The 21,567-nt window shown below is 44.6% G+C and overlaps 1 protein-coding gene across 1 annotated transcript in view; it reads left to right on the forward strand.

The window, feature by feature from the left end:
* The first annotated feature begins 13,078 nt into the window (after nucleotides 1–13,078).
* GTF2A1 (general transcription factor IIA subunit 1) overlaps nucleotides 13,079–21,567 on the forward strand; it is a 32,525-nt gene continuing 24,036 nt past the window's right edge. The window contains exons 1-2 of the mRNA XM_080346262.1: nucleotides 13,079–13,406; nucleotides 20,775–20,876. Of these exons, the coding sequence (XP_080202388.1) occupies nucleotides 13,377–13,406; nucleotides 20,775–20,876 (132 nt within the window). The 5' untranslated portion in view covers nucleotides 13,079–13,376. The remainder of the gene's footprint in view (nucleotides 13,407–20,774; nucleotides 20,877–21,567) is intronic.

The raw sequence follows: 21,567 nt of genomic DNA on the forward strand, positions 1-21,567 counted from the left end.
TGCACTTCCTTTTGATCAAAATACTGTCTAAACTGCACTGCATCAGTCAGCGGGTGCTTTTTGGTTTTGTTTTTCCCAAGCTGTATAGGTCCCCTTTGCCCAGGAGGAAGAAATGTCCCTGGCAGCCACAAAGTGACAGTTGGCATGAGAGGAGCAACCAGGGGAATGCAGTATCACAGTATCACAGTGTCACAGTATGTTTGGGATTGGAAGGGACCTCAAAAGATCATCCAGTCCAATCCCCCTGCTGGAGCAGGAACGCCTAGGTGAGGTTGCACAGGAACATGTCCAGGTGGGTCTTGAATGTCTCCAGAGAAGGAGACTCCACAACCCCCCTGGGCAGCCTAGTGTATCCTATAGGATACACTATAGAGAAAAATGTGTGCTAATACCTTATGAGGTCCCATGGCGGGTCAGGAGCTATGCAAAAAATGTGACTTGGGGAGTCCCAGTCTACAAACACTGATCCTGGGTACAAATTAAAAAATAGTAAGTAAAAATTTAGCATGAATATTATGTGAACAAATAGAATTGGACTTGGAACTGAACGATGTTGGCAAATCAGCTCTCAACTTATACAGGGCCACAGGACCTAAAAGACACGGGATGATGAAAGTGTGAGTTGGCAGTGACGTTTCTGCCTGGTAAGTTGTGGTTTGTGCTGTGAGTCCCACCCAGAGAAGTGACCTGCAGAGAGGAACTCAGGGCGGTGGGTGTGCTGGGCTGCTCGGGCTCCCCGAGGCTGCAGGAGCTGAGGGACTGTTGCTCTCTAGCGGTCACTGCAGCTTTTTACCTGGACCACTGACCTGTTCCATCCAGCAGACTCAACGAGACACAAGTCTCCCTAGTTTCCGGACTGTGAACCCCATGCAGAATTTGACCTGTTGTTGACACACTGAAAACCAGTTAGATCTCAAAACTGGTATAAGAGTTGACTACCTCAACTGATTCAATGTCTAGCTGAGAACAGGTGAACAGACAAAATTTTTCAGTACTGTTGACTGCTCTTCTACCCCAAGCAGTCCTTACCTGTCTGCACAGTCATGCACAGAATCAGTTTAAATTTACATCCATAAAGCACTTTAAATACCTCCAACAGAAAATGCAGTAAGAGGATCACTTTTAACTACTGTCTACTTAAAAGCATACATGTGTGTTGTATAGGCATGCATAGGCCTATACAATTAAGCATTGTATGATGGAAGGAACTGTAGTTTGACTTTTTGTTTTCTGGCTACTCTCTAGCAGACAGATACCCTGCACCACCCCGAGATACACTGGTAGGGCTAAGTCCAAATCTGAGAAGCCAAGCCCGCTAGTCCCACCTGATAAATCACCATACAGCTGCTACCTCATTCTGGAAGCACCAAAATTCCCAGCAGCTCTCATTAATTTGCATGGAATATGTCTCCATACACCTACTGTTCCTGTACATGCATCAAACTATCCCAGTCCTAAGTGGTTTTCAAGCCAAGTGTTCTCCTGCCTTCCTTGTCTCGAGGATTCTACTCTGCTGCCGTGCTCGGAATGAGCATTGTGTGCTGTGAACCTGCTCAGCAGGCAGCACGGCACTGCAGGCAAGGGAACAGCTTTGGCTCCCTTTCTCCTCCTTCTTTGAGGCTACCTAGGAAGCTGGGACAGAAGTGGAGACAGTTCAAGACTGAAAAGCGGGACTGAAGACTTCAAGGGTTTGGAGTAATGACCAGGTTTGTCAATCCTTGACTGCAGTTTCTGAAATGCTGTTGAGTAAATTATGGAAATAATCCTTGGAGTAGGAACTAGACACCAGACCTGTCATCTCCCTCCAGATGAATCTCTTTCTCTGCTGAGTTCACTGAACCTAGAAGGCCTGCTGCCCAGGGAGTACTTTATAGGGGAAGTAATAGCACCATTTGAGGAGAGTGCTTTATCTGCTTCCTGAGGTGCTACGGAAATAGAACTGTTTAAATACATCCTGATGCTGTATTTTCTAAGAAGTAATTTGTTATAAAAAGTCTCCTTCCTGAAACAAAAAGATCCTTCTGTATTAGAGCCTGGTGATAACCCAACGATATGCCTTTGAAATTAGTCCCTTACAGCATACGAACAGTCTTCCCAGCAAGCACAAAAAGCACATGGAAATCAGTTTCAATCTGTCCTGAAGTAATTCCTTACCTAATTTTTAGGTTTAAGAAAAATATGTGCTAATTACTAATTTCCAGTCTATGTTAATTATTTCATGTTTACTATGCATTCTGAACTGACTTTTATAGAAGTTACAGGTAACAGTCATTGCTCTCAATGAGAGTGCCACTGGATGATTTTAGCACAAAGGGAAATTTTGAAAACGTATTTATCTGATTTGTTTTGTTTTCTGCTGAGATTACTACACTGGTATAGGAGTTCTGCCTCCCTCTTGTGGCTATATCTTTTATTTTCAACTTGGAAAAGAAAGGTTCATGGTGCACTCACAGAGTTCATGACATCCACCTTCCTGATATAAGCCTCCTCTTCAAGTTTGCTAGAAAATCCCCCTTATGTTGGGAATCTCCCAGACAAAACTTCTCTGCCTAAGGGATTCTTTTTCACACTCCTGTGGGATCAACAGAACATGTTTGATAAAATCAGTGGTAATTCATGCTGGTTACTTTTTGTAATTGACTCTGAATGTTCAGGTTCAAGTCAGCCAAATGTATGAGCTCCACCTAGGAGTATTTAAGATACATTCCAGACGATGTGATATTTTCAATCAGTGCAGGAAAATCTAGGCAATTAACTTTGGAGTCAACTGCTTTGATACCATGAACCTCGAAAAACTCATGGCCTATACATTTTAGGATATCACTTTGTCCTCTCTTATCACCTTGTATTTAAAAATCACATAGTTCTTTTCAAACATTAAGAAATTAAGCTATCTGAAGAGCTAACTGAAATAGAAGACTGTACCTCTGAGATGATAAGAAAGCTAAGATAGCTTTAAATCACTGACTTGGAATGGTAGAGCCCCAGCTGAATGCAGATCTAATGGCCCTCTGTTGTTTCCCTAACTCAGAAGAATGTCTTCTCCCTTCAAGGTCCTTAGCAGACTTATGGCATTTGTAACATGATTTACCTTGAATGTCTCTGCACTGTGCCCTTGTACTCTTCATTCCTTAGCAATTTACACCGATATCAATATAGCACATTGCCTGCCACAACATTCAGCAGACATATGAATTGTGTCTTGAAAGCCATAGCTGGAAACTGGGCAAGAGGGACCTGGAAATTTATAGCAGAGGTCTACAGTAATGGAAAGAGAATAAGCTGAACAGCTTAAACACTACTGACGGTCTTCTGGCCTTGTTAGGTCCAAAAGAAAGTTAACTCTTGTTCTGCACCGCTACTTGGTCACATCCTCCAGCTTCATCTCCAATTTCAGCAAGCTTTGGCAGCAGGGCAAGGGACTTGCTTTGACCACTCATACAGAATCAAAGAATCACAGAATGGTTGGGGTTTGAAGGGACCTCTGGAGATCATCTAGTCCAACCCACCTGCTAGAGCAGGTTCACCCTAAGTAGATTGCACAGGAATGTTTCCAGGCTGGTCTTTAATGTCTCCAGAAAAGAAGACTCCACAACCTTTCTGGGCAGCCTGTTCCAGTGTTCTGTCACCCTCAAAGTAGAAAAGAAGTTTCTCCTCATATTCAGATGGAACCTCCTATGCTTCAGTCTCTGCTTGTTGCCCCTCATCCTGTTGTTGGGCATCAATGAAAGGAGTCTGATCCCATATTCTTCACACCCACCCTTGAGATATTAATAAACATTGATGAGATCCCCTCTCAGACTTCTCCAGGCTGAACAGACCCAGCTCTCTCATTCCCTCGATGCCCTAGGCCCCCAATCATCTTCCTAGCCTGCCACTGGACTCCCTCCAGTAATTCCTTGTCCTTCTTAAACTGGAGAGCCCAGAACTGGACACAGGACTCCAGATGTGGCCTCACCAGAGCAGAGTAGAGAGGGAGGAGAACCTCCCTCAACCTGCTGGTCACACTTTTCCTAATGCACTCCTGGATACCATTGACCTTCTTGGCCACAAGGGCACATCATTGACTCATTGTCAACCTGTTGTCAACCACAACTCCCAAGTCCTTCTCTGCAATGCTGCTTTCCACCAGGTCTACCCCTAACCTGTACTGGTGCCTGGGGTTATTCCTCCCCAGATACAAGACCCTATACTTGCCCTTGTTGAACTTCATTAGGTTCTTCTCTGCTCAGTCCTCCAGTCTGTCCAGGTCTTGCTGAATGGCAGCACAGCCTTCTAGTGCATCAGCCCTTCCTCCCAGTTTGGTATCATCAGCAAACTTGCTGAGGGTGCACTCAGTCTCTTCATCAATGCCACTGATGAACAGGTTAAACAAGACTGGACCCAGTACTGACCCCTGGGGAACTCCACTAACTCCACTAACTACAGGCCTTCAACCAGACTTTGCACCATTGATCACAACCCTCTGAGCTCTGCCATCCATGTTCTCTCTCACCATGCATTCATCCAGCCTGCACTTCTTGAGCTTGCCTATGAGGATATTGTGAGACACAGTGTCAACCGTAAACATACATTTATGTAACTGTCCGGGTGATGAGGACAGAGAAATTATCACTTTAGCTTTGCAGGTACTTTCATCTGCTTCGTGTTATTTGATAGCCATCAGCACCTCCTTGGCAGGTGACCAGTGAAAACGTTCATGAGAGCTGAGCCCAGCCCCATGCAGACTCTGCCAGGGGCTGGATGCAGTAACCGCCAGGACTTCTTGGAATAAAACACCCCTGGTGCCTACAGACCACATGCAATAAAGGCAATATTGGGCCTCTGCCCAGATACATCTGCATCTGGCCAGCTGGGTCAGAACATGGACCAGTCCTTCCAGCACAAATGCAGGTGTCTGAAAACTCCATAAACGGGAAGTGCTGTTTTCTGCTCTACACATGCTCTGCCCATACCATAAAACAGGGTGCAGGGAAAATTGCAGGTATAGAGGATGCAATAAGATGCCTCACTACTGATGTCTTCTTGCAACAGAGACATAGACGTGCTGACTACTGATCTGCCTGGAGTCAGCCTGTGGGAGAAATGAGACCATCATAGTAGGTCATATGGCAAAGCTAGGAATACTTCCAGTGGAAGATGATGCTTAGATGGAAAAACAATGTTTCATTTGAAGCAGTAAGTCAGGGAGTAGGAACAAGCAGCTGAGGGAAAGTGTGAGCTCCAGCCTATAAGCACAGCTTCACATTTTTTTACATTTGCAGCTGTCAAAATCTTGGTATGCCCAAGACTCACAGGATATACATCATTTAGCATGAAGACTCAAGTGGAGAGGAACTCTGGAGATGGGTCACAGGTTAGAAATGGCAATAAATACCTGGGGTCCTATCGCTCCACTACACGATGAGTTGGGCTGGCTCATTCCCGCTGTTTTCCTTTCTCTCAAAGCCAGGGACACTGATTGCCCAGCAGTCCTCAGAATAGCACTGCTCTGCTAGTTAGATAATTCACCTCAGCACGGGAATTGCATGTTAACTGCTCATAAGCCATAGGTTGGCTACAACTGAATTCATGTTCACTGCTCCTTGCTGAGAAGGCTGATCACCGCCAAAACTGAACTGGAGCTGTTTCCTGCAAATTCCACCCAGTCCTGTGAAAAACAACCCTTCAACTCATCTATGGGGAGAAAAAAAAAAGAAAAAAAAAAAAGAAAAAAAGAAAAAAAAAGAAGAAGTCTGGTCTTGACTGCCTGATGCCTCTCGTGCTGGATCCCAGAGGGGACATAAGATCACCTCTGAATAGGCTGTAAAGTGTAAGGCACACCCATGGTTTTCCATAAACCTGTAGCCTCTTTGCCCTTAAATTAGCTCTACGTCAGGGGTGTCAAACTCCTTTTCACCGGGGGCCACATCAGCCTCGCGGTTGCCTTCAAAGGGCCAAATGTAATGTTAGGACTGTACATTTATACAGCCCTTTGAAGGCAACCGCGAGGCTGATGTGGCCCCCGGTGAAAAGGAGTTTGACACCCCTGCTCTCCATGATCCTCAGCGACGCAGAAGCTTGCATGGTTTGCAAGGCCACTCTCTTGGGCGCTGAGGAGCAGACATACCAAGTGTGAGGCAGAGAGCATTCGAAGTGGAGCCAACCTGCCTTGCACAAAAGCATTTTTACTTTGTGGACATGTGAATGTGTGGCCATGGGACAAACTACTGAGTAAAATCCAGCACAGCACATCCCTGCCTGGTGGTGGCTGCTGGTGTGCAGCCTCCTACCCTGCCAGCACTGTGAGGGACACGGGGGCTACACAGCCACCCACACGCTCCCAAAGGAATCACAGGGTTCTCAGGCACACAGACAAGCACCATGCTGTAGCTACATGCTGCCTGTTTGTATTCTGGCACACTCCAGGGTGATTACGTTATCCTAAGTCACCACGTTCAGCTTGAGGTATGTAGGGCTTGCGAAGTCACACTATAGATCACGCTGTGCAAATTTTTCTCTGTATTTCACTCTCTGATGCCCATATAAATCAGGAATAACTTTCCTGAAGTCAATTCAGTTTTTCTGTGGATGTTTTCTGTGGATGATAGCTTCTGGCTAGAATATATGGCATTAATCAGTAAAAGCATTTACCAGCATGCTAGGTAAAGCTTTGCATTAGATCTATAATGTAGCACATTGCATACAGAGAAAATGTAATTGATATTTTAAATGCAGATTTTTTGTTACCCATGAATCAGAGCCAGCAATATTTTGGCTGTTGTCAGAACCTCATCGCAGCTGAGCAGCTGTGATTCATTACAGTTGCAGCCCAAGTGATTAATGTCACTACTTAAAAAGCACTTAGGCAAGGTAGTCCTGACAGAAAGTGTAACTTGAAGGTACTCCTTTTGCTCATGCTGTTGCGAAGAAGCTCAAGCCTTCAGAATTTTAGGGGCTTTTTGTTTTTTAGCTATTTAAGAATCAGTACTGTATTCAAATTATGATTCAGTCACTCTGTAGAGACCTAAGCATCGGGACAAACATGCATACACACATGAAAAACAAAGGGGTGGTGTCTGCCCGAAGACCAGTAATCTTCCTACTACAAGCCTTATAGCTTACTTACAGCAAGTGGGGTCTGCATTTTAGTAATGGCCAATTCTTCTTCAATAAAGGGAAGCCTGGAGACTTTTCTACATAACAAAGCATTTGGCAACAATGTTGTTTTGAAGCATTTCCTCCTCTGGTCACTTATTTCTACTCCTGTCAGCTCTTTCAGTCCCACTAACACGTCTTTTGTAGGGCTGCCCTATGAACCAGATCAGGAAACTGATCCAGGTTAAAAATCAGCCAGCACAGGAAAAAAAAAAGGCACGACAAGGAACTGGCACAACTGCAAAAGCAGAACGTGGTGGCACAGGGAGGGATGGAGCGCACAGTGGTATGGGAAGGAAATCTGAATGCCTGAAATCCTCATTATCGCTGAATGCCGGGGGGGCGTGGGAACGACAGGGTCAGTGTCTCAATTAAGTTTTGCCTTTATGAACTACGTGTAGTTTTGTCAACCAGAGACATGAAAGAAACAATCTCTGATCCACAAATCTACAGCAGCAGAAACCTCTGCTAAGGTGTAAATGAACGGTGTACAAAGCAACAGCCTAGAAAGGCACTTGTTGCCTTCTCCAGCTGTGACCGGTCCTTTACTAGAAACAGCTGTTACAAAGACCCTGGTGCAGCTGTGTCAAGTGATTTTTTGAGGGATTGGCTGTGGGAGGTTAATTCTTTAAGCAGAGGAGTTACAAGTGGTCCTAGAAAAGGAATGGTTTTGCAAAATGTGTATAAAACAGAGAGTGAATTGTAATTCTGGTACAGGAGAAGTCATAGTGTTGAGAGGAAAGGGTCTGACAGTTAGTGGCAGATTTAGAAGAAAATCTTCTGAGGGGTGTTTGGGCCTCTGAGCTTTGTGGTGTTGTTCCTCAGTCTTCAAGGGCCTGAGAGGTCTACTGGGTACACATGGGGACAGGAGGAGTTACAGCAACAAAACAACAATAGTAGCTGGTCACCTGCTAACATAATCTTCTGTCAAGATGCAACTTACGTGTTTTGTTCGGAGGTGGGAAGATGGCTTTCTAAGGTTTGTAGCTATGTGACTTTGATTGTACAATTAAGTTTTATTGTCCTGTTTAGACAAGCCCTGATGAGAAAGGTGTATTAGGTAAGTTGCCTTCAAACAACTATAGGTATTCTAGCAGTAAATGATCTTAGTCCATATTAAAGAAAATTATTTGTGCTTCCTACTTTGATTAAGCACTTAGTAAGAGCAGAGCAAGCCTGAGACTCTAAAAGTCTGATCATGAAATAAAAGCTTAATATGCACTAAGCTTCTCTGAAGCCCTTGCCAGCTCTAGCACTTCAAGCTGATAACTTGCTGAAATGTTAACTTTTGCCCTCTGAAAGGTCACTAGAGACAAACCACTCAGATGACAAGGTTTGGTTCTCTGTGGGAAGAGCAGTTGAATTGTATGTTAGATCCTTAAAACTGGTGTTAATGTGCTTTGTTAAAGCATATTGCACTGCTTCAAGCTCTAGTTGTAAATCCATCTAGAAAAATAGAGATGCCTTGGAATAAGGATGAGGGGAGCTATTTCATTCCATTTCTGCCTTGGAGGAGAATCTAGTGCTCAAGGCAAGAGAGATATGTTTACTCTTTTTTGTTTCCAGCCACTAGATTATGGTGAGCAGGCTGTTAGAAGGAAAATGTCACTCTCTCTATACATCTATTTTATACCTTTTAATTAAAGAATGTTTATATACTACCTGAACATTGCCTGAAACTAATATCACATAAGCTCTATTATGTGTCAGCATCTTTTCTGACTCCTGAGGGCTAGTTGCATTCAGAAAAGCTTTGGTATGATGTGTCTATTGTTAACTTCTGCCTGTGCCCGAAGTTTTGGATTATGGTTTGGGCCGCTTACTGGGTTATTTTTGAGCTTTGTAGGTACACTTAAAAACAAAACAAACCACACACCTCATTTTCTCAAATTTTATTTAAGGTTATAGTCTCTTTGGTACAGCGAGTAGAAGCAGCAAGAGCAAGTTCAACACAGAGGTGAACATAAGCTCCAAACTCACAGTGTGCGAGTGTGATTTCAAGCAGCTTTTTTCACCTATTAACATTTGCTAGACTGGCTTTGTTCCGTATATGCTCCTGTTTTATGTTTTTAACACATGCTGTTGTAATTTAAAGTTAAATGTGTATCTACTCATTCATCTGGAAAACTCTCATTTTAGAGGTTGGGTCATAAAGTTTACTTCCATGACTAATAATAATTCCATGTCACCAAAGCCTTCTGAAAAGTGTTCAGTGGCTTAGCTTGTTTATAAGGAAAGAGTGTAATATGCTGAGTGAAAATTGTATGTTGTCTTCATGCCCACAGTGGGAGACTCTGCCAGCCCAAGTACAACAGCAAATTGTCGATGTGGACACAATTTAGAATGGCAAATCTGAACGGCATGCTGGTGGTAAGCCTCATTCTGTTGTCTACGTTAAGATTTGCACTTCTGTAATATAGTTAAGACCAATTTTTGTTTTCCTTGCTTAACCACCCCCCAGGGTGGGGAGGGGAGCCAGTTTGTATTGATCAGACTTAACGAGCTTTTCTGTTTTTTCAAGAACTAAGACATTACAAACCACTGTGTCAGCAACACCTCATACTCAGTACTCCATGCTTTGCTGTATGATCAGACATGTTTTCAAAGAGCAATGAGGGCACACTGATACTGATCATCTCTCCAGGTGCAGGAGATCAGGAGTACTCATGGTCTGCTCCTGGAAGACAGAAGAGTAGCTTCAGATTAATATTATTTTTGCCTTTTTCAGATGAACAAAAAACCTCTTCATTTAAAACACAAAACACACAAACAAACTGAAGATCACAAATTTAATATGTTTTGACTTAGCATCAAGATTTCTTGTGGTTCTTATTTTCAGAAGAATTGCTCGCTGGGGACTTTCAGTGGCAATCACAGGTACTTAGCACCTTTGATTTTCTAGATGCGAGTGTCCCACCTCCCTCCCCTCATTAGCAAATACTTATACATCGGTTATCCCTTTGCAAAATATCTTATTGAAAGATATGCTGTGAAGAAAAATGTATTAGTACTTGCCAAGAAGTTTAGAAGTGCAATCAACCCACAAATCATACTGAAGAAAATTTCTTCTCTGACCCTGCTGCTTCCTAATCAAAAGTTCAAAAATCTCTCTTCTAAAATATGTAGTTCTCTGATGGACCACAAAAGAGATTAACTAAAAACATCTCCATATCCAAGATGCTTTATATTAACTTACCGAGCTCCTGTTGCAGTAGTAAGTCACTTGCTCTGCTGAGGAGAAGAAATGCTTCTGGTAACAGGTCAGAATCATCCCAGGCACTCAAGATGACTTATCTTTGTCTTAAGCATTTGGTAGAAGAAGAAATATGATAGTGCCTAGGACTGAGAGGCAACTTTTTTCATTTCCTCCTCTAGCACACCTAGGATCAGCTTTTGATCTTGCTCACAAATGTGTTTTTCCCTACACTATCCTATTCTTGGCAGGATTTTTGCAGTGAAGGAGGAAGTTTACCAAAATGTCATTGTCTTTGCTCTGGATGTAATGTCCATTATCACTGCGGAGTTCAAGTCTAGACAGTACAATGGCTAAAACAGAAGTGTCCAGCCAGCAATAAAGTTGACATTATTGCCAACCCCGGTGAAACCACCCTGAGTTGTCAGTGGTAGAAACCTTAGGGAGAAAGAAGACAGACACGATAACACACAAACTTAATATAATTTGTGCCTGATGGACAAACGAAAGAGAATGCTGGCAGATAAATACAGTTAACTATAAAAGTAATGCTGTTACGTAGCTTATGCCTACTGATGCTACCCAAATTAACAGTGTTGCTACTGCACTGTACATAAACATGTACACTATTCCAGTCTAACAAAATGCTAAATGAAGCAGAATCCCCTAAAATTGATACAGCAGCCAGCTGTGATGCTGGGGAAAACCCAACATGAACAGACTTCAGCAACCAGCTAACTTGTTTCCTCTCCCCAAGCAGCAGCTGAATTGCCATGGATTAGATGGACCATTAGTCTGACTCAATGGGGCATTTCTCATGAGTGGTTGATTTTGTTCACAGCAATATTCTTTAGAGCCACTCGGGGTTTGCAGTGCTGCACTGCAACTTGATATTGGTGTCTAAGAAACTGTGACAGGACTATGCAGACAGATCTTGTTCTCTGGGAAGACAGTCTGCTGAACTATGGAAAGGAGCATGATATCAGACTGAGCCATTACTGCTACCATGCCCATATGTTAATTTGTTTTTAATTATTTGGTAAACCACTCTGAAAAACAGTGAGGGGGTTCCAGGGAAGGGAACTGTTGCTATCCAGTACCTCCTGTCAAAAAGAGGGAAGGTATGAACAGCAATCTGATTCCTTCCTGGTGGCATGCCAGTCACTTCACAGCGAAGTACAAACCCTCTGTGAGAGATCTTCTCATCAGAGAGATCTTCTTATCAGAGGCATCAGAAGTCAAGTAACACTAGCACCTCAATCAGTCCCCAGAGTTCATTCATCAGACCATGAATCATGGCTTCTGAGGGGGCAGACCCTCTTCAGTTCTGTTGCTGTGCTGTGCAGGTGGAAAACTCCAGCAAAAAGGTGGAGTTTGACAGCTGAGAATGGTAAAGTTTTGCAAACTATGTTTGTTTGTTTGTGGTTTTTTTTGGCAAGGGCTCTAGCAGTGAACAGCAGCTTCACCAGCTGGCCCACTGTAAATCACTCATGTCCCTATAGGAATTCTGCACTCCAGAAGGGAGGAAAGTGTTCATGACTATAGAAATGAAGGATTTAGAGGAATGGGAGGAGAAAGTGTCCTGTACCCATAAACAAACTCCTTCCCATTATGAGATACCATACCAGAGTTCCTGAGCTTGTTACTTGGGCTAGTTAATAGGCTGAAGGTAATATAACAAATGTAATCTGCACCACAGTATTTGTTGAAGGGATGTAACCTGCTATGCCTTGTGTATGCTGGGTCTGAATTCAATCTTATTTTTCAGTTATGCTTGAGTGGGACTTGCACTCAAGGCGACTTACTGGTGGAGGTCTAAGGGATGAGCGGAGCTTAGAAGTTGTGCTAAAGACTGAGCCAAGGTGTCAGGGGTCAAATTACATTTGATGGAAGAATACTTATGGTTGAGAAGATTTTCCTGTAATTATGTGCGTCTCAGAAGTTGCTATAGAGAAAGGGTATAAAGAGAGTGGAAAAGGAAGAGATGGCAACAGAGGGGAAAATGGGAGTCAAGTCATCTGGCAGGGCCTGAACAACTTCTTGCACAGCTGGGACATCCTATTGCAGATTCTATGAGGAACTGCTAAAAGTATCAGTGTTGCACACTGGGAAGTGCAGATGGCCCACAGTGAGTCTGTGATGGAGGATATTGGTAATTTCTTAAATTTTGCTGCCACCCTCCCCCTGACCAGCTCTGGACTCAGCTCCCAGCCCAGGTGGTGTCTCAGAGCCCGGCAGCACCCTGGGGCCTGGGGCTCCTCGGCCCATTGGGGCTTTACCCACCCGCGAGGAAGGCAGCAGCGCCCGGCGGGCCCGGCAGAGCTGCACAGCCCGGTGCAGCGGTTTTCCACCGCCATGGGCCAAGCTGAGGCGCGTTCATGTCTTCCCCAGCCTGACACCGGCCGTGACCGGCAGCACGGGCCGTCTCAGTCCCGGCCGCCTCCCCCGTAAAGGCTGCGGCCCTTGCGATCCCGCGTTCTGCTCGGGCCCATCCCGCCAGAGCCCGAGGACCGCCTGGCGCCATCGGGCCGCGGCTGCGCCCGGCGCCACCGCCTCGCTGGCGCCATGACGCCACGCGCGGAGAGGGGCGGGGCTACGGCGCCGCCTGCTGAGGCTACGCGGTGACTTCCGCCTCGGTAGGCCCGGCTGCGCGGCAGCTAGGTGTGCGACTTCGCGCAACCACTTCCGCCTCGGTAGGTGTCATGGCGGCGGGGCGGGCCCGTCACGTGACGGCACCCAGCCCGGCGCGGTCTCGCAGCAGCTCTCGCGGTGCCTGGGCCGCCCCCCCGCCCGCGTCCCCCTCTCGCCCTGGCCGCTCGCGCAGCTGCTCGGCTCTCGCTATATAAAGGGGCGAAGCGGGCAGAGCGGGCGGCTGGCGGCGGCGGCTGCAGCCCCAGGGCCGGCGAACGAGGCCGGGCCAGGCCGCGGGGCTGCCCGTGAGCCGGGGCGGGACGCGCGGGCTCTGGGGGGACGCAGCCGGGCAGGTTTATTGTTTTAGGGGCGACTCCCCCCACCGCGGTTGGGGGCGTCCCGGGGGGCTCGGGACATGGCGAGCTCGACTAACACAAACCCCGTGGTAAGGACCGGGTCGGGGGGTGAGGGGGGCCCCGGGGGCAGCGCGGGCGGAGGGGGCCGGCGGGGCCCGCCGCCCCCTCCCCCGTTCTGCCTTCCCTCCCGCCGCCCGCCTCGAGCGGTCCCGGCCCCCTCCCCCCGGCCCCCGGCGGGAAGGGGCGGTGGGGGGGCTCGGCGCAGCCTTCCCCCCGCGGCCGGCAGCCAACTTGTGGCGCCCGGCGCCGGCCGCCTCGGCGGCGGGGAAGCGAGCGGAGCCGGCGGTGGCGGGAGCGGGGCGGTGGGAGCGGGGGCGCGGGGCGGCGGCCCGGGGGCGGCGGGGCGGCCCGGCGGGCGGTGGAGCCCCGCGGGGGAGGCCAGGGCCGCGCCGCCGCCCGCGGGCTGGGGGTCCGGCGGGGAGGGGAAGGGCCGGCGGGCGGGGGGCGCCGCCGGAGGGAGCCGCCCGGGGAAGGGGCGAGCGCTGCAGTCAGCGGCGGGGGAAGCGCTGCCGCCAGCCCCGCCGCCGTCCCGGGGCAAGGGGAAGCGGCGTCCGAGCCAGGTTTCGTTTTGTGGTGTCGGTGGCGGCGAAGTCCGCCCGGGCTCCGCTGGAGCCATTTTATGTTGCTTTTTAAGAAGGAGACGATGGTTGAAAAGCACTTATCCCAGCCCGGCCGGATCAGCTAAGCCGGGCGAAAGCCCTCAACTCCTCTCCGGCGAGCGAGGCAGTATTTATTTTAAAAAGAGATTAAAAAAAAAAAAAATATACCCTGTCCCCCCCCCGTTCCCTTCTCGTGCTTTCTGCACCTTGGCGGGTGGCTGGCTGCTGCACTTGTACTCACAGAGGTTTGCAACAAGCAGTCACACAGACCTGCGCAGCCACCGAGCCCCCCCGGCCGCCGCTCTCCTCTCCGCTCCTGTCCCCCTTGCGCGCGCCCCGGCCGCGACCCCCGCCCCGAAGCGCTGGAGGAGACAAACCCGGCGTCCCGGCGGCGGGCTCGGCCCCCTTGTTTGTGGCTCTCAGATCCATCATGGCTTCCCTGCTCCTTGTGTTCCTCCTCCCTGTGGCTGCCCTGTTTATATAGAGCTATTGCCGCTCTCTAATATAGACTCTGCGAGGATGGGAAGGTGCTTTCCAGCCCCACGTCACCGCCTCTCCATTTAAACACCACATCAGCCTTTAAATAGGGAGCGAGCCGCGGAGCGCGGGCTGGGAGGTGCATGCGGCGGAGGCTGCGAGCCGGGCGGCCTGTCCTCCCAGCCTGGCAGGGCTTTCGCCGGGGTCCGTTCCCTCCGCGCCCCGGCGGCTTGCGGAGCGGTGGTGCTTGCTGCCGGGGGCGGCGGTGTCCCCCAGCCGATGTAAATGGACTTGCCCTTGTTTCTACGCATTGCACAAAGACGGTTTTCATCCTCTCCAGCATTTGAGACTGTTTACCTTTTTCTGCCTTTTTTCTTTTGTATTATTTTTTTCGTGCCCCTCGCATGCAGCTAGCGAACGTTCCTGTGCTCCCATAAGGTCTTAGAAGTAGTTCTGCTGGGTGGGGAAAGTAGGGTTTAAACGATTCTTACCTAGTACATCAAGGAGAGATGTGGTACTTATTTTATGGTGCTTTGCCACGGTCTGGCTACAGCTGTCACCCTAAAAGTAATATTAATATTAAAGTTTTGTCCATGGGTCATGGGACTGCAGGTGCTAGTCAGTGATTTCTGTGTGTTTCTGGTGACTAAAGTGTGGAAATATTTTATTACAGTCCAGACAGAGCAAAGGTTTTAGAATTTTCAGTAATATTTGGTTTAACTACAATATTTGGTATACTGCACACCAGTATACAGAAGAAAAACATCCTAGTTTTCCTTTCTAAATCAGAAATCTTGCAGACCTGTCTGGGAGTTAGGATCGTGCAATTGTGAAATAGCATTGTTGCTTTCACATTTTATCAGGTTTTGTATCACAAAATATTAGGGAACTAGTAAGCTGTTACATGCAGGGCAGTTACTCAGTAAGATGCATATCAAATGTGTGTGAGCAGAATCTGTTATCCTTCTGTTAATAAACTTCTGGCTTTATTTTTTAATTGCAAGAAAAGGATTGATTTCTGTACAGTAAATTAGAGGTTTTGCATCTCATTTCTGACTGAGTTTTTGCTGAATGGCAAAATACGTATGTATTGAGCAATCTCCAGAGTACTCGTAAATATCTTTGATTCAGCAATTTACTAAGACTTGCTTTCTTGCTGCTATATTTCTGTACTGGCATAACTTCTGTAAAGTTCTCTTGGAAAGTGTCTGTGTCTAAAGATTGTGTTTGGAATGGCAAAAGCCAAGCTTAAAATGAGCCTATTTCACATAGGTATGCTTTAGGCTAATTTTCAGTTAAGTAGTAAAACTTTGCAACAGTGCGTGGTCAACTTTGTCAAATTCAGGTGTCGTTCAATAGCAAGTATCATGATGCTTACCATAGGGTTACCAAAGATTAATCAGAACATTTCTAAATACTTCAGGAAGCTGGCCTTTGGGTCTAATGTGTCAACAGTATCATGTCACCATCCAGTCAAATCTGAATGGCTAGAAATCTGTTCTTCCTAATAAAGGACAAATATAAGATGTTAGCAGTTACGTGCAGTATAGAATTTTGTAAATGACAAATATAATTTATTTGTACAAGTCCACGATGACATAAAAAAGCTCAAATTTTAATGCTTACGATGTAGATTTTATGTATTACTTCTTTTTTTTACACACACCGTTGATGTAATTGTGACCCAAACTACTTACCTTTGCAATGTGTTCTTCCAGCTGTCATACAGCTCGCTTCCAAATGTAACTGCACAGGCAGGAGGAAGATGAGAGATGTTTCAGAGAGAACTGCAGAAGCAACCAGGAACCAACTGCTGCCAAATGCACAAAGTGTGCTGTGGTGTATCTCTCCATAATGTGTTGATTGTTGGAAACCCAAACTGCTAAAATCCCAAGTGTTGTGATAATCATTACAGAGAGATGCAGTTTTTGTAGGCTTAAAACTGAAGGAATGTAGGAAGTGTAAGCCCCTAAAGGCATGTGGCATTTCTTAAAATAGCTTAATGGTTGCTCCTTGGATTTGGAGTGTGTGCGTGTGTAGCAGTCTCAGCATACTCAGAGTTTTCTTTACAAGATGCACAGAGAAAGTGAAATATAATCATTTCCTCGTGTTCCCAGAGGGGGAAGTACCAGATTTCAAGTCTTTTCTATGTGTTTGTGGTTGTATCTAATAAATCAGGAATTTTAATTGTTGTCTTTAATCTATAGTAAGTGTTTGGAATAGTGTTTATTGAAGAGTGATTTGAGTATTTTGCTCTTAAAAGAGCTTGAAGTTTACAGCAATGTACTCTTTATGAGGGAGACACTTTAATATAAACCAGATGAAAGCATGATAATTTTAATAGCAGTCTTTTAAAGTTTCCATTATGTTCTCATTGCTTTCTCTGACTGAATGCAGAAAGTTATTGGAATGCTTAACTTACCTGCCATCCCATCTTTAGTCTTGTTCAGTGAAGGTATTCCCACATGTATTTTTTGAGTAAGCAGTGAATGAAAATAATTTTGTCATTCAACTCCAGAGCCTTAGATGGCTTGTGTAAACAGCTTGAGCATCATATAAATAATGCTTAAAGCCAACACTTGGCGTGTATCTGAAACAATACAATATGCTTCCTTTTAGAGACCAGGGCTTTAGGCTCTTTTGTAATTTTACTGGATTTGAGTCTGTTGAGGTAGAAGAGCATTGTGTGATTCTTCAATATTCCACTGTGGGTGGCTTTTTAAGGCATCGCTGCTCCCTCTGTGGATGTTGTTGCATCAGCCTGGGCTGGATGCTCTGTAGGAATGTACACAAGAGAGGTTTCATCCAGACAGGATTTTTCTGAGTTTTAAGTAAACATGTATAGGAGAAATCAGACAGACACTGTTTCATTATAAGCGTGCAGATACTTTCTTCACTGTTCCCTTCCTTCTAATGGTACAGCCGTGGGTGTATCATATTGTGATACTGTGTGATTAGAATAGCGTCCAAATATTCTGACCCACCTTTAGGTCCAGTGCACTGTGTAGCTCGTACATGCACACACAGAGTGCTTCGGGATTCCGTAAACTGTCTTGCACTTGGCTTACTGCACCTGTGTGGTGCTCTTGTGTTTTGGGGGGCTCAGCCCCCCCAGCTGGGGCTGTTGGAAGGTGTGCAGAAGGAGGCTGTGTCAGAGTGAACATCTGTGCTCTTAACCTGCCTTTCTTCTCTCGTGCTGAACTAGTGCTGGACACTAGAAACCAGCATCCTGCTCTTTGAATTTGTTTTTTCCCCTCACTACACAGGGGAAAAAGGAAACATTCCCAAGCAGACTGTTTGGCTGTAGGTTTTATCTGTCAGTTTCTTGTGTCTGAATGTTGGCATTTTTTTCCTAGGACTTTATAGATTGAGGATGCTTTGTAAATAAACCTTACAAAAATGCCTGACTGTGGAGACAGGAGATGGTAACTGCTGGTGGAAATTACTAGGACTTGTTTGTGTAAAACCTGTTTTATTAGAAAAGTAGACCTAATAGATGATTTAAGGAGAGGAGGATTTAAGGACAAATGCAATTGCCATCCTGCAGGAATTTTGATGGTAATTTCTGACATACGGGTAGTTCTCTTGACGTAAGTACGGCAGTTCACATGCCTGAGGTTAAACTTGTTTATTTGCAGAATGTGGTTTTGGCATTAAGAAACAGATGCTTTTAATACAGTGAGGAACAATGTGTATAGAGCAGGTTAAGTGGCATTTCTATGCTAGTTGAATTGTACAAGCTTTATGCAATTTGTTTAATTATAGAAATAATAGGACTTAATGTTATTAAGTAGAATGTCTTTTTGCATCTGCTATGAATTAATCTAAATTGGAAAATAATCCTGTAAATGATGCTTGGTATTTCTAAGTTATACAGTATGCAGATTTAAAATATTAGTGCTCAAGAGTCATCTGGCTTTGAAAGTCTGTTTTAAATGTCTCTATAAGCACAGTTAATGCTGAACTTGAAACCTGGATAGGTGAGCACGCGGTATTGTTTTGAAATACAAGAATCTGCAAGTAGTCTGGTATGTTTTGTTTCTTCTGGAGAAGTTTTAGACATAGGTGCTATAAATGTAGTTTCAAAGATGGCAAACTTACCATTACTTGAGGCTAGAAATTTTTTTTTGAGAAACAAGTAACAGAAGGATGAATTCTAACATTTCAGCTACTTCATTTGCAGCAGCATGTTTTAGAGCTGAAAAGTAGCAAACTGATGAAATGTAAAGTGAAGGAAGTAATAGGGTGCTGACAGTGTGCCATTTACTGAAATATTGATATGTGGTCAGTAACACAGTGATATGTTTTGTGGTTGGTTGTGGTTGGTTTTTTTTTTTCCCCCCTTCCTGTTTGGTGTTTTGTTTTTTGTTTGTTGTTTTGGTTTTTTTCCACTTGTGGTGTGGTTTGTTTTTTGGAAGAAAAATCACTTGAGTATGCACTGATGTGAAATTTATTTTAAACGCTAAGGACGTAATGCACTAAGCAGCCATCAGACTGCTTGGTCCTTAGTTATTGGCTTCCAAATAGGTTCTTCTCTCCCCTTGTAATATCAATGAATTTCGATGTGTGGGTGTTTTTTTTTTTTTTTTTTGTTTGCCCCTCCCCCTTTCTTAAAGGGAAAAAAACAAAACCAAACCAAAGAAACAAAAAATCCCTCAAAACTCTAAACATCTAAAAGCAAAGATATTCAACTTCTTTTTGTCTGTTGACGACACAGCATTTTCCTGGACTAGTAAATCATGTGCTGCTATTTCCCCGCCATCATTCCATAACATAGGCATAACAATTCCGTAACGTGTGCAATATGATCTTTAGCATATCTGTAACAAATTCAGCACTTCTGGGATGCATCAAGCAACGGTGTAGACATAAAATAAATGTTTCAAGTGTGTGTAGTAAATTTGTGTAGCTCCTGCACTGCTGGACTTAACTGCATGTGTTTGGTGCAGGTTTTCTGTGTGTATGTTGGAGGTACAGCCCTCCTGGGGTGCCAAACCCACTGCACCAGGACAGAATGATTGTTTTGCATGTGTACAACATATCTGATGTGTGTAGCGTCATTGGGGATTTACTGCTTAAGCAAGTTATGGGATGGGTAGAGAAAGAGGTCAGCTTACAAAAATTGCAGCTGCTTTCAGGTTGGTTTAAAAATGGTCTACCCCAGGCCAATGAACAGTCTTGGTCAGTGAAGTAGATATGCTTCACAGGTTCCAGATTGATTAACCCAAATTTAGAGCTTGTAGGTACTACCTTGCAATTAGATAGCACAGATATTTAAACCCAACCTAAATACCATTGAGGTTTACAGGTACGTGGAGGGGTGTAACCTGTACTGTTTAAAAGATACAGTATGTGCATAGTACAATTATCTCATGATCCTATGAATTAAATGTTGTGCTTTAATTGATAAGGTTAAGTATTCTTTTTTTAAAACTGTACCTGCATTTTGAAATTCACAAGGTGGTTGAGGTTGGAAGGGACCTCTGGAGGCCACCTTGCAAGCTCCCTGTACAAGCAGGGCCACCTACAGCTGGTTGCCCAGCACTGTGTCCAGGTAGCTTTTGACTATCTCCAAGGATGGAGACTCCACAGCTTGTTTTAGCAACGTAAAGTGAATTGGCAATTCACTTTATGATTGACAATTTAGGCATGAAATCAGCATAATAAATAATATATTTGTAGTGTTTTCCCCTGAAGAATTTCCAGTGTAAAAACATAAGTACTGATTGAAAACAGAAGTCTGTCTAGCCTAATATCCTGTCTTCAATAGTTTCTGTAAACAGATGTGTAGGGAAGAACAGGACATTTACATGAATGCTTCCAGTTTTCTGAGCCTTCAACATTTTTCAGCTCTAGGTCATTCTCAGCTATGCTTGTTTTCTGTTGAACTAACAAGTACTAACAAGTTTATTTTCTCTGTATTTATATAATATCCTTTTGAACTTTTAACATTCTTTGACATGAATATTTTTTACACATCCGAATACGTTTGCATATTCAGTATGTACACTGGCAAGCAGGAAACATTTACTGAAGAGAAAACAATCTCCTTTTCTCTGTTTTGAATTACATTCCTCATGGCTTGAAAACTCCAGTGCCATAGTTATGTCACAAGAGACACTGTACAGTCCCTTCCCCTTTAATCTCGTTTGAGCTGTTCTTGCTGATTTTATACTTCTTGGATATTTTAGTCACTCAGAAACGTGCACTGTATTCTGTAATGCAGTTTTCAGAGATTTTTTTTGTGGGGGGAAAGCTTATTTTAACATTAAAGTTATAAGTTTCTTTCTAAACAATGCTGACTAGTTATTTTTTTTTAAGCCTAAATTGTACAGGTCTGTAATTGAAGATGTCATCAATGATGTCAGAGAAGTTTTTCTGGATGAAGGAGTGGATGAACAAGTTCTTATGGAACTCAAAACAGTAAGTTACAACTGAAGAGGCTTTTTTGAATAGACCAATACAGCAGTTTGTTTTGGGATCTGCTTAATTTTGTACACAATAAAAATACTAATTTTTAGTTAGCTAAGCATTGTATTAATCTGCATATCTGTAGCCCTATACCATTTGAACTACACTGCTGTATATACACTGCTTGTTTACTTTCCATAATCTGGCACGTCAAACTTGACATAAGCTAACAGCAGGAATCCGAATTCACAGTGTTATTTTAGTCTCCAAAACTTTACGTATTTAAAAAAGAAGGGGGAGAACGTGTTTATTTTAGAGGAAGACAATTCCTAAGATTTCTCTACAGGAAAAATAAAATGCCTGCTCTGATTGATGTTTCTGTCTTTCTGAAGAAGAGGAGTTGCATTGTCAAATGCATTGTAAGATTTTCGCCTGTATGGTTTGTTGTTTGCAGTAATGTGCGCATCACACTTTCCTGAAGCTCTCAGATTCAGAATTATTTTACATACAGTGGGTTTGAACTGTCACCAAGGGTCGAAAAGAAAGGCAGCGTGTTGACCTGAGCTCTAATGGGTCTGCTGTGACTTTCTTCAAATTCTTCCTGAGTAAAAGTAGCCCTTCAAAAGGGAAGAGAAAAGGCGGGTGGTGAAACCAAGAAGAAATAAATGAAAGGAAACTGGGAAAGTATGTGCTTGCTTATCTT

The sequence above is a fragment of the Nesoenas mayeri genome, assembly GCF_963082525.1.
Source record: "Nesoenas mayeri genome assembly, chromosome: 5".
Classification (NCBI taxonomy): Eukaryota; Metazoa; Chordata; class Aves; order Columbiformes; family Columbidae; genus Nesoenas; species Nesoenas mayeri.